This window comes from Salvelinus alpinus, chromosome 7 (assembly GCF_045679555.1).
Source record: "Salvelinus alpinus chromosome 7, SLU_Salpinus.1, whole genome shotgun sequence".
Taxonomy (NCBI): Eukaryota; Metazoa; Chordata; class Actinopteri; order Salmoniformes; family Salmonidae; genus Salvelinus; species Salvelinus alpinus.
In genome coordinates this window covers 52,290,475-52,304,545 of record NC_092092.1, presented here as the reverse complement: position 1 = coordinate 52,304,545, position 14,071 = coordinate 52,290,475, and the positions used below count along the sequence as shown (strand labels likewise).

The window sequence follows — 14,071 nt, the reverse complement described above, 5'->3', positions numbered from 1 at the left end:
CTAACTCAAGGGACGCTAACGGAGTCGGTGCAGCCAGCTGGTTTCTCCATGCATCGCGCCGACAGAAACAAACATCTTTCCGGTAAGAAGAGGGGCGGGGGGGTATGCCTTATGATTAACGAGAAGTGGTGTGATCATCATAACAACACACAAGAACTCAAGTCGTTCTGTTCACCTGATCTAGAACTCCTCACAATCAAATGTCGACCGCATAATCTACCAAGGGAATTCTCTTCAATCATAATCACAGCCGTATACATTCCCCCCCAAGCAGACACATCGATGGCCCTGAACGAACTTTATCTGACTCTTTGTAAACTGGAAACCACACACCCTGAGGCTGCATTCATCGTAGCTGGGGATTTTAACAAGGCTAATCTAAAAACAAAACTCCCTAAATTCTATCAGCATATCGATTGTGCTACCAGGGCTGGAAAAACACTAGACCATTGTTACACTAATTTCCGCGACGCTTATAAGGCCCTCCCCCGCCCCCCTTTCGGAAAAGCTGACCACGACTCCATTTTGTTGATTCCAGCCTACAAACAAAAACTCAAACAACAAGCTCCCGCGCTCAGGTCTGTTCAACGCTGGTCCGACCAATCTGAATCCACGCTTCAAGACTGCTTCGATCACGCAGATTGGAATATGTTCCGCATCGCGTCCAACAACAATATTGACGAATATGCTGATTCGGTGAGCGAGTTCATTAGGAAGTGCATTGACGATGTCGTACCCACAGCAACGATAAAAACATTCCCAAACCAGAAACCGTGGATTGACGGCAGCATTCGCGTGAAACTGAAAGCGCGAACCACTGCTTTTAACCAGGGCAAGGTGACCGGAAGCATGACCGAATACAAACAGTGTAGCTATTCTCTCCGCAAGGCAATCAAACAGGCCAAGTCTCAGTACAGAGACAAAATCGAGTCGAAATTCAACAGCTCAGACACAAGAGGTATGTGGCAGGGTCTACAGTCAATCACGGATTACAAAAAGGAAACCAGCCCCGTCGAGGACCAGGATGTCTTGCTCCCAGACAGGCTAAACAACTTTTTTGCCCGCTTTGAGGACAATACAGTGCCACTGACACGGCCCCCTACCAAAACCTGCGGGCTCTCCTTCACTGCAGCCGAGGTGAGTAAAACATTTAAACGTGTTAACCCTCGCAAGGCTGCAGGCCCAGACGGCATTCCCAGCCGCGTCCTCAGAGCATGCGCAGACCAGCTGGCTGGTGTGTTTACGGACATATTCAATCAATCCTTATCCCAGTCTGCTGTTCCCACATGCTTCAAGAGGGCCACCATTGTTCCTGTTCCCAAGAAAGCTAAGGTAACTGAGCTAAACGACTACCGCCCCGTAGCACTCACTTCCGTCATCATGAAGTGCTTTGAGAGACTAGTCAAGGACCATATCACCTCCACCCTACCGGACACCCTAGACCCACTCCAATTTGCTTACCGACCCAATAGGTCCACAGACGACGCAATCGCAACCACACTGCACACTGCCCTAACCCATCTGGACAAGAGGAATACCCATGTGAGAATGCTGTTCATCGATTACAGCTCAGCATTTAACACCATAGTACCCTCCAAACTCGTCATCAAGCTCGAGACCCTGGGTCTCGACCCCGCCCTGTGCAACTGGGTCCTGGACTTCCTGACGGGCCGCCCCCAGGTGGTGAGGGTAGGTAACAACATCTCCACCCCGCTGATCCTCAACACTGGGGCCCCACAAGGGTGCGTTCTGAGCCCTCTCCTGTACTCCCTGTTCACCCACGACTGCGTGGCCATGCACGCCTCCAACTCAATCATCAAGTTTGCGGATGACACTACAGTGGTAGGCTTGATCACCAACAACGACGAGACGGCCTACAGGGAGGAGGTGAGGGCCCTCGGAGTGTGGTGTCAGGAAAATAACCTCATACTCAACGTCAACAAAACAAAGGAGATGATTGTGGACTTCAGGAAACAGCAGAGGGAGCACCCCCCTATCCACATCGACGGGTCAGTAGTGGAGAAGGTGGAAAGTTTTAAGTTCCTCGGTGTACACATCACGGACAAACTGAACTGGTCCACCCACACAGACAGCGTTGTGAAGAAGGCGCAGCAGCGCCTCTTCAACCTCAGGAGGCTGAAGAAATTCGGCTTGTCACCAAAAGCACTCACAAACTTCTACAGATGCACAATCGAGAGCATCCTGTCGGGCTGTATCACCGCCTGGTACGGCAACTGCTCCGCCCACAACCGTAAGGCTCTCCAGAGGGTAGTGAGGTCTGCAGAACGCATCACCAGGGGCAAACTACCTGCCCTCCAGGACACCTACACCACCCGATGTCACAGGAAGGCCATAAAGATCATCAAGGACAACAACCACCCAAGCCACTGCCTGTTCACCCCGCTATCATCCAGAAGGCGAGGTCAGTACAGGTGCATCAAAGCAGGGACCGAGAGACTGAAAAACAGCTTCTATCTCAAGGCCATCAGACTGTTAAACAGCCACCACTAACATTTAGCGGCCGCTGCCAACATACTGACTCAACTCCAGCCACTTTAAAAATGGGAATTGATGGAAATTATGTAAAAATGTACCACTAGCCACTTTAAGCAATGCCACTTAATACAATGTTTACATACCCTACATTACCCATCTCATATGTATATATACTGTACTCTATATCATCTACTGCATCTTGCCATCTTTATGCAATACATGTACCACTAGCCACTTTAAACTATGCCACTTTATGTTTACATACCCTACAGTACTCATCTCATATGTATATACCGTACTCTATACCATCTACTGCATCTGCCATGCCGTTCTGTACCACCACTCATCCATATATCTTTATGTACATATTCTTTATCCCTTACACTTGTGTGTGTGTGTAAGGTAGTAGTGTGGAATTGTTAGGTTAGATTACTGTTGGTTATTACTGCATTGTCGGAACTAGAAGCACAAGCATTTCGCTACACTCGCATTAACATCTGCTAACCATGTGTATGTGACTAATAAAATTTGATTTGATTTGATTTGATAACACATATGGAATCATGTAGTAACCAAAAAATACTTTTTGTTAACTACATTTTATATGTTAGATTCTTCAAAGTAGCCACCCTATGCATTGATGACAGCTTTGCACCATCTTGGCATTATCTCAACCAGCTTCATCTGGAACGCTTTTCCAACAGTTTTGAAGGAGTTCCCACATATGCTGAGCACTTGTTGGCTGCTTTTCCTTCACTCTGCGGTCCAACTCATCTCAAACCATCTCAATTGGGTTGAGGTTGTGTGATTGTGGAGGCCAGGTCATCTGATGCAGCACTCCATCACTCTCCTTGGTCAAATAGCCCTTACACAGCCTGGAGGTGTGTTGGATCATTGTCCTGTTGAAAAACAAATGATAGTCCCACTAAGCACAAACCAGATGGGATGGCGTAGCGCTGCAGAATGCTATGGTAGCCATGCTGGTTAAGTGTGCCTTGAATTCTAAATAAATCACACAGTGTCACCAGCAAAGCACACCAACACACCTCCACCTCCATGCTTCACAATGGGAACCACACATGCGGAGATCATCCTTTCACCTACTCTGCGTCTCACAAGGACACGGAGGTTGGAACCAAAAATCTCCAATTTGGACTCATCAGACCAAAGGACAGATTTCCACCTGTCTATTGTCCATTGCTCGTGTTTCTTGGCCCAAGCAAGTCTCTTCTTATTATTGGTGTCCTTTAGTAGTGGTTTCTTTGCAGCAATTTGACCATGGAAGGCCCGATTTACAGTCTCCTCTTGAACATTTGATGTTGAGATGTGTCTGTTACTTGAACTCTGCGAAGCATTTATTTGGGCTGCAATTTCTGAGGCTGGTAACTCTAATGAACTTATCCTCTGCAGAAGAGGTAAATGTGGGTCTTCCTTTGCTGTGGCGTTCCTCAGGAGAGCAAGTTACATCATAGCGCTTGATGGTTTTTGCGACTGCACTTGAAGAAACTTTCAAAGTTCTTGTCATTTTTCTGATTGACTGACCAGCCATAATATGGACTTGGTCTTTTACCAAATAGGGCTATCTGTATACCACCCCTATAGGGGCGGCAGGTAACCGAATGGTTAGAGCGTTGGACTAGTAACCGAAAGGTTGCAAGATCAAATCCCCGAGCTGACAAGGTAAAAATCTGTCGTTCTGCCCCTGAACAAGGCAGTTAACCCACTGTTCCTAGGCCGTCATTGAAAATAAGAATTTGTTCTTAACTGACTTGCCTAGTTAAATAAAGATAAAATAAATAGATTTTCATTACACAACTGATTGGCTCAAACGCATTAGGAAAGAAATTACACAAATGATTGTCTGTCGCCTACTGAACTGTACATGGTAAACTGTAAGTGGAACTTCACAGGTTGTAAAGAAAACTCCCCTGGAGCCACAAAATGGCCGAATTAGGGCAATGCGCAGCCCCCACAAACACCTTGAAAACTTGCTCTGTACAGTAAGTGACCTTCGTCGCAGCCAAAACTACTCTTTCCTGTAGGCTTGTACTGTCTATAGTATGACAGAATCAGCAGTTAGCTGGCAGACATTTTTACATTTGGTTAGTTGTATCAGTGTTATTTAGATGGAGCTAAATGTGCAATAGCTAGCATAGAGGTAGCAAGCTAGCTCTTTCACTTACCCAGTTGACCGCCATGATCACTGAAACCCATGATAATGCTCTGTCTTTGCTGGTGCTGTTGGCTGTTTGAGATGCTTTAGAAGCCACATTGATGGTAGGGACAGAATCCTCTTTGAGAAGCAACTTCGTGTTGAAGCACTCCTTCCATTGTTGATAGCCATGGAAGTTCTCAGGGATGAAATGTGCCCTGCAGATTGCTGAGTAGATACCCAATTCATCCGGTTTCCACTAGTTACCACAGCCACATTTAAGGTTAGGGTTAGGCATAATGTTAGCAGTGTGGCTAAAGGGACCAATTTGACCACCTCATTCTCACAAATGTATTTCTTTAACGTTTTTAATTCACAATGTGATGCTGACCGAGGGGCATTGTGGTATTACTTTTTCCGAAATTAGAGTTGATTTGGAGAAAACCTCAGACCCAACTTTTAGAACAACATTATAATATAACAATTGATTTAAGAGTTTATAATTTGGGAACTTTTTCTTGGGGTGCTCTAAGTTCCTATTATATGTGGTTCTGGCATTAAGAAATAAGTGCTACACTCCCTTTAAGAGAGTAAATGTGTTGGCATGTCCTCTTTCCAGTGTGGCTGCAAAGTCCCAGCAACAGACCTCCAACATATTTGTTCCGTGGTTTATTACCGGCCCTTGCCACGCCTGACCCCAGGGTTCCCCTACTTTGAAGGTGATTTAACGATGATTCCACTTTCACAAGCCACTGCCAGTGGACACTAGCACCGAATTGAGGAATTTCATGGAAAGAAATGTTCCTTTAAAAAAAGAAAAAGTGGATACAACTAGTCTGTTGTTTTAAGACTCAAGGAAATAATGAATTACAATGCTAAGCTACGTAAGCACATTGCATTTCATTTGTTAGAAAGCATTTAAAGGAATGGGTTTCTTTCTTGAAACCTAGGATAATGAAAACTACCCTTAAGCAATCTATGACCACAGGATCCAATCTCAAATTGATGTCAAATTGCACAGATTGGACTGTCGCCTCATACAAAACGTTCAGGATAATCCCCACTTGAAAAAGTCACTAAGCAGTTTGTGCAATAATTGCACTACAAGAACAACCCATGTCAGAACATGGATTTAACCTCACTTCAGAAAAGCAACACAGCTGTCCCCATTTCCTCTGCAAACATGTTAAAACACATAGAACCCCAATATATGCTTTTTTTAATGTATTTGCACAGTGAAACTAACATAAAAATGTGGCTTTATATTCCAGCATTATGGATTTGAGATCTAATGTTTCATACGAGGTGATAGTACAGAATGTCACCTTTTATTTGAGGGTATCTACATACATATTCGTTTTATTATTTAGAAATGAAAGTACTTTATGTATCTGGTCCCCCCCATGTGAAGAAGTCATAAGTATTTGGACAAATGCACTTATAGTGTATCAAAGTAGCGAAAAGTTTTGTATTTGGTCCCATATTCCTAGCACGCAATGACTACATCAAGCTATAAAACTGAACATTTCTTCTCTCCTCCCCATGGGAATATTTGTAGAATTGCAGCAAACTTGCTTTAAAATGGCTCCATTTTCTCTACAGCCCATGGCAAAATGTGTAGAATTGCATGAAAATAACTTTAAACCTTTAATTTTTCTCCACTGTCAAGAGGGGGACAACTAACCACCCTCCCCCCAACCAAATCTCACTTAGGACCCCAAAAGGCTAGATTTTGCTTGTGTTATGTTTTGCCCAATATTAACTGAATGGTGAATGAAGTAATTTTCTTTCTAAGTGAGTAGATAAGATGTGTCTAAACACTTCTAAATTAATCCTGATAATACCATGACTAAGAAAAATCATGAATTAATCATGAATGATGATGAGTGAGATGCCATTCAGAGGCTACAACAAAACACGTTAACCACTCACCATTACCAATAACAGGGCAGGTTAGCATTTTTTGAGGAGTATCTTTGTGCCTCTGTATGCTTATCCATAATCATGGTAGCATCCACATGAATATAAAAGTGTCTTCTACTTACAATAAAACACACTATTCCCTATTCGGTTCCTTTTGGGAAAAACATAATCCCTAACACAACCGAAACAAACCGCAAACGCATCCAACAAGTTTGTAGAGTTACACGCTTGATTTAGGGATATGGGACCAAATACAAAACGTTTGACTACTTTAATACACTAAGTGAATTTGTCCAAATACTTATGACTTCTTCAAATGGGGGGACTAGGATACATAAAGTGTTTTCATTTCTAAAATGGTAAAACAGATTAAAATAACCTCAAATAAAAGGTGACTGTCCAAATACATATGAAGGAGAGTGTAGTTAAGATATATACAGCTCCAGAACATGGAAACATTACTCCCGCTCTGACAGCCAAATGGGCCTAGCAGAAGAGGCTTGGTTTGATTTCATTTCACTTACAATGGGTAACTTAAAACTTGACGAAGATGACTGGGCTGATTGAGGATATACTTTGGGATACCGTTACCATCTCTCCGGCAGCGCCTCCAAATCGTCGCTCAGATAATAGCTCATTTGTTAGCTGCCCAAACAGCACTAGCCCTTGTTGAATAAAAAAAAACCTGTCCCGTTTATGAATGGACAGCAATACCCTCAGTAGCATGTTACTATACTCCGCTCCCATTTAAATCTCCTAAACTTACACCTAATCCACCTGTAAGCGCCTCTTAATGTGGTGTCGGGATCCCCCGGCCAAGGTGATCTATTCTGGGGGGCTTTTGGAGAAACACAAAGTGGGTATTATTAGGAGGTAGCCCCTCCCAGGTCCCCTGTTGGGCTGCTGTGGACCTGGATGTATGGCTGTATGATGGAGGTGAGCACTGATGATTCATGCAGCTCCCAGCTCCCTGGCTGTTAGTGTGGGGAGCACGGGGAAGTAGAGAAGAGTGGGGTCGTTTAGGTGTTTTTGTCTTTGCACATGTCAAATAAGGTCCCTGCCCTCTTGAAAATATCAAGCCCAAACTTCCACTGCACTACTGAGGCTTAAAGTGAAGTGAATTAATGTGACAACAAGACGCTTTCTCTTCTATGCACAAATACACCAAATGCAAGAGAAGGAAAGGTTCGCTCAATGTTACCACAGTCTTAGCACTAAATGCTACACCAACCTACCGTGCTCTCCACTCGTCACCTCAAGACTTCACACCAAAAGAAGTAGACCTTCACCTCAACATGTACCGCGGTATATGTACTTTAAACCTAAAAACCTACACCTCAATGAGTACATTGATTTATACATTTCCCGTTAGACTCGACAAAGCTCCAATGAGAGAGCGGGGAAGAGAAGCTCTCCAGTGGGATTGTGGAGGGGTTTAGGCACAGCATTTATGAGAATAAACGAGATTTCCTGAACTGAAAGCATTCCAAGGCCCTGGTGGTCTCTGCTCACCAAGAGGCAAGACTACACACGCTGGAGATGTCTCCCTCACCCTCCCTCTCTCTCTCTCGCTCGCTCGCTCACAAAAACAGAGGAGCAGCCGGTGAAAGTGGAATGTGCGCATTAGTTCATTGTCATTTAGTATTTTGTATTATCTATGCATGCTCTGCTACTCCCAATGTGGAGAGCACATTATCAACCGCCTTTCAAGTTGAAAAGAAGCATGCAACGACCAGGACTATGTTTAATACACTGCCACTGCATGAAAAGGAGCAAAAATGTGATGAATCACATTAAACTGTCCTCATAATTATACATTTAAATCAGCGTAATCTGGTGCATGCGTGATCAGAGTTTTTGGTATCCTGGGGGGGGGGGGGCTTGACTGATGTTGTCAGTTCTATTACAGTGGAAATACGCTGATTTGCTCGGGTTCTGTTGATTTGCTTGATGGTATTCTAAGACGTACACTGTGTAATCTGACACTAATACAGCCCTTGAAGTTTGATACTTGCCTGGGGATCATAACCTACCCCCCCCCCCCCACACACCCATCTCCTCCCAGAGCTCATCCCTCCCCTGCTGGTATCCCGTTGCCTGGGCACACACACACACACACACACACACACACACACACACACACACACACACACACACACACACAAAATCTCCCATGTAGCTGGTGTCTTTTCACGTAACTGATTTCGACGGGCGAAAGAGTGAGAACTGGGGTAAAATGCTGTATCATTTACCAGTAAACAGAGATACTAATACTTTGAAATAACATTGACAGCTAAGCTTTCAGAGGGACATCCTGTGCTGTGCAGCACCACCCTATTGAGAAGTGTACAGTCAGGAAAACAGTGAATGAACTCTAATCCTTTAAGACAGCACAAATAGAAATTCCATCATGGTTGGCTCACCTTGAGTGAGAGACAGAGAGAGAGTGAGAGAGAGGCAGTGAGGCAGAGAAAGAGGGATAGAACAAGAAAGAGAAATGGATAGAAAATACGTAAAGCTCGGAGAAGATAACCAAGACACAATAAAATATGGCCTGTTTTGACTGAAGGGCTTATTACCGCACTCTTTTATCTAATATTAATTTCTTGCCAGGTCAAGGTTGGGCCCAGGTAGGCTTCTGTTGGATGAGTGGCAACACGGGAGTGCATCATTCAAACTGTGAGAGTCGCCCATGACCAGTGTCTGCTAGGTGGATATAGTTGACAGTTCCCCATGCTGGGGTGAAGAGCCAAAGGAGACATATTTATAAAACGTGAGAATGTTTACGTCTGGTCAAAGGTCAATGAAGAGTTGAAGACACATTTTCACAACAGACTGTTCTAGTTTCAAAGACTAAATGCACTGCTGTCGCCCAAAACAATGGCACTTAAAAGCAAAGTCTATGATGGGATGTCTGGGAATGCCATCTGGTTGAATGGTGATTGGCGGTGTGGTAGGTTTCCAAGGCAAAACAAAATTGATGTCAGCAGGCAACTCTGTGATACAATCCTTTTCACAGATACACCAAAGACTACAAGAAAACTTATAAAAAAGGTCAAGGCACATTTATGGCTAAGGGCTTTTTATAGGCTTGGGAACCTGAAGCTATAAATAAAGGCTAGTATTCAGATATTTACAAACTGGCCCACAAATTACAGACTAGGGCAATTAGACTCTGATTACGATTAGAAATGTCCAACGTTGACCATTGGCTTGAAAAATACTGACAGATGTTCAGTGAGCTCATATTCTGCTGTCGTGTGTCTGTTTGCATATAAATCAACAGCCCAAGTCCAGCTCCTCTAAAACATTAACAAACACAAGGCATGACTAATGTTGAGATGTGGTGGTGGAGTTTTCAAATTAAAAACATTTGCTTTTATTTCTGTTTTTTTGTTCCCCCTTAAAGACACTAGGAGGTAGATATAAACCTTATATTAGATATAAACCTTATATTAGATATAAACCTTTTTTCCACCCTACGGTTATTAACAAAGTTCTGAGAAGAAAAGGTGAGGGGGGTCAGATTCCGTAATTTTGCAATCTTGTGTGGCAAATTTTAAATTACTGGGGGGAGGTAGTTTGGTCCATTTAGGAGGTTTAAACACTGCTCTTTGGGAAGCTGCAAGTATTAGGCCGCAGATTAAAACGCTGATAAGGACTCTTTCAAGATACACAAGGGAGGCATACCAATTACCAATGGTGACATGTAGACTGTGTAAAAGTACAGTGTTCAGAGAGAACTAAATGCGTCTGAGGGCAGTATGTGTTGGGGTTCCAACCTCCAGAATAACGTTGCAATCTCCTGCATGTGTGCCTTTATTTTTGCACTCATAGGCCTTAGCCTTCACTCTTGCCATCGTAGAATGCTACATGTCATTGTGTAGAACAACCTAATAGCCAATGGAACCAGCAAAACACTAACACGTTTAGAATAAAATATGTAAAACAAAAGTCCACAGGACAACCTCGACATACTTGTTTATGGCGGAACAGCACCTGATGTGGCGCCATCTCCTGTTCACAAAATAAACTACACAAGCCCTGTGTTGAGTGGAGGGAGGGGATTATTAAAAGAAGCATGAAACACCACACATCTGTTATCCACAGACCTGATAAGAGCCCAGTTGGTAACGTCTGGTTAAAAACAAACTCCATCTGGCAGTAATCACATATACTGTAGCATTCCCACCTCCTGATAGAAGGGTGGGAGCTCGACACATATTGTGTTAAATAAATAGGCTATTCAGTGGAACAACAAACCAACATTATCCTTCCTCGAGGAAAAAGTGTGCACGTGTGTGTGAAGGGGTGGGTCGGGGGGGGCTGTTTTAGATGGACAGCTGCTACAAAAACAGACTGACACAAGGCTAGGGGGCTCTCCTCCAAAGCAGGCTGGGTAAATAGAATAGTGCCACTCATCAATCGTCACAGGAGACTCAAAATGGGTCAAAAGGCGGGATGGGGCGAATTGTGCAATACAAAGGCCTGTTGAACTGTGGGAATTTTGTATGATTATTTTCGGTATGAAAGTCATAGTTATTTAACACAAACAGGTTGTGTAAACAGTCTAAGCTGTATTTGTTGGAATTATTTGTGAGAGAAAGACAACATGCATTTTATAGGTCAAATGTTTTGCTCCCTTTCCACGGTGGAGCCAGTTCTAAAAGCTGGCTTAAGGAGGTAGATAAGTAGGAAGTAGACACTTGACTCTGTTAGTGGCTGAGAGACAAAAGCAGACCCACCCAAACTACATTATGCCCCATAAGTACATGCATACTCCCTGTCTTTCCATGTCCTTCTCTCTCCCCCCACTCGGTCCATCAAACTAAGAAGTCCCTGTGCTCCATCAATCTGCCGACAATGTGCCTCATTGACACCCAAACATCCCATTAATCTTCATTTGTCTCATCATATCCTGCCATTCTCATGGAAATGGCCGCCTACTCCTGTGTGTTGACAGTTTGGGGGTGGTGGTGTGTAAGTAGGGTGCCAGACCAAGGGAAGGGGGACCATAGAAAGTGCCACTCCATTTGGCGGCTTGCGTTTCCCATCACGCCTAATGTGTTTCACATTCAAATAGCACCCCCTACTACCCCCTTGGTAGGGGGGCAGGCTAATCTGATTTCTCAGCTGTCTGGGACCCCTGCTTCCTGAAAGCAGCAGCAGGGTTGGCTTGGTGGGGCTGCTGAGGATGCCTGGGGTTTCTCATGCACCCCTCCCAGGGGCTCGAACCCCAACTGCTAACAGAGCTTGGAGTGGCAGGCCAGGCAGTAGCAGGGGAGGAGGAAGGAAGGAAATGGTCTTCAGTTGCTAGGCAGGCCAGGGATGTGTCAATTCTCCACCAGTGGCCCTGGAGGAGACTTCCAGCTGTTCAGCTGTCCATAAGGAAGCACTGTGAGGGTTTATCCCACCATGGGGCCTCAACAGCCACCTGGCAAAGTGGGAGCAGGAGGAAGTTCCCCCTAGGCACTAGACTAAAGGATATCTTCAGTTTTAAGTTTTTCCCCTCCTAATCACTCTACTTTCTGATAAGAGCAGAGACGATTACATTTCAGAAAGCAGAGTATGTTCATAAAGAGCAAGTGCATACATAAATGGAGGAGAGAGGAAGACGGAAAAGAGGGAGATGAGGGAAGGCTACAGAGAGCGAGAATGAGGAAGAGCGAGCTGTAAAAGCCCATAGTGCCTGTGTAGCGCCAGGCCCTTTTTTCCTGGGTGTGTTTTGACAGGGCCCAGGCTCTGTCTTTGATCAGCACTCATGAAGTTTCATTAAGAGATAGATGGAGGATAAAGAGGATGGGAAGCAGAAAGAAAGAGAGGGAGGGAGAGGGAGCAGGAACTCTGCTGGATCTACCTTATCTATCATGTCGGGCCGGTTGGTGGCGGCCAGCACGGTGACGTCCCTGAGTTGCTCGATGCCGTCCATCTCTGTCAGGAGCTGGGCCAGGACCCGGTCCCCTACGCCACCAGACCCCGAGGAGCTGAGAGAGCGAAAGGGAGAGAGAGGAGGGGGAGTACAAATGGAGAGGTGGGTGGGGGTGATAGAGGGAGGAGAGAGAGGAGATATGAAAAGACCTTTAACCAAAAATGTGTCTGTTCAAGTTGTCATGTCCCAGTCCCTGCACTGAGAAATAATAAGGTGTTTATTTTCCATAGCACAGTGTAGTGTCTTTCCCTCCCGTTTCCACTCCCCACCTCTGTCAGACACACGCACACACTCTCTCTCTGTCTCTGTTCACAGGGCCAGCGGAAGTGCCACACGTCATTACCACAGACAAGGACTCAGAGGAACACAAAAGAGACCTGTCACTGTGTTATGACCCTGGGAGGAAGAGAAAAAAGGCCTTGCGACTAAGAGAGAAATCTGCCATGCTGCTTCCACCTTTCATCCAAGGTCTGTTCCTTTCTCTTTCATTCCCTATGGACCCAATGCCTCCCTTCTTTTCCTCTCTCCCCTTTCTCTTTATGCGCCTGTCTCCAACGGTCTCTCGGCCTCTCTCTCTCTTCTTTTCTCTGTCTCAGTATCAGAAAACTCATTCCGACAGACGCCCCTGCATCAAGCAAATTTGAAAGGCAGGGGTCAAAGAATTGCATAAAATCCGGTCAATTCGGGCATGCAGTTAAATTAGAAAATCTCTAGTGTAAGTGGGGCATTTTGTCAGGTCGAATACCATATCCAGTCCATTCCTGAGTTGACTTAAGTTGACCCCGGAACTGATACATACAGTTGAAATTGGAAGTTTACATAGACTTAGGTTGGAGTCATTAAAACTCGTTTTTCACCACTCCACAAATTTCTTGTTAACAAACTCGAAAGTCGGAAAGTCGGTTAGGACATCTACTTTGTGCATGACACATGTAATTTTTCCAACAATTGTTTACAGACAGATTATTTCACTTATAATTCACTGTATCACAATTCCAGTGGGTCAGAAGTTTACATACACTAAGTTGACTGTGCCTTTAAACAGCTTGGAAAATTCCAGAAAATGATGGCATTGCTTTAGAAGCTTCTGATAAGCTAATTGACATCATTTGAGTCAATTGGAGGTGTACCTGTGGATGTATTTCAAGGCCTACCTTCAAACTCTTTGCTTGACATCATGGGAAAATCAAAAGAAATCAGCCAAGACCTCAGATTTTTTTTTTTGGACCTCCACAAGTCTGATTCATCCTTGGGAGCAATTTCCAAACGCCTGAAAGTACCACGTTCATCTGTACAAACAATAGTACGCAAGTATAAACACCATGGGACCACGCAGCCGTCATACCGTTCAGGAAAGAGACGCGTTCTGTCGCCTAGAGATGAACGTACTTTGGTGCCGAAAAGTGCAAATTAATCCCAGAACAGCAAAGGACCGTGTGAAGATGCTGGAGGAAACAGGTACAAAATGATCTATATCCATAGTAAAACGAGTCCTATATCAACATAACCTGAAAGGCCGCAAGCCACTGCGCCAAAACCACCATAAGAAAGCCAGACTACACGTACTTTTT

General features: G+C 44.5%; 1 protein-coding gene across 1 annotated transcript in view; it reads right to left on the bottom strand.

The window, feature by feature from the left end:
• The window catches only part of afg2a (AFG2 AAA ATPase homolog A), a 126,566-nt gene that overhangs the window by 84,832 nt on the left and 27,663 nt on the right, over positions 1-14,071 (bottom strand). Inside the window, exon 15 of the mRNA XM_071410624.1 lies at positions 12,429-12,555. Within this exon, the coding sequence (XP_071266725.1) occupies positions 12,429-12,555 (127 nt within the window). The remainder of the gene's footprint in view (positions 1-12,428; positions 12,556-14,071) is intronic.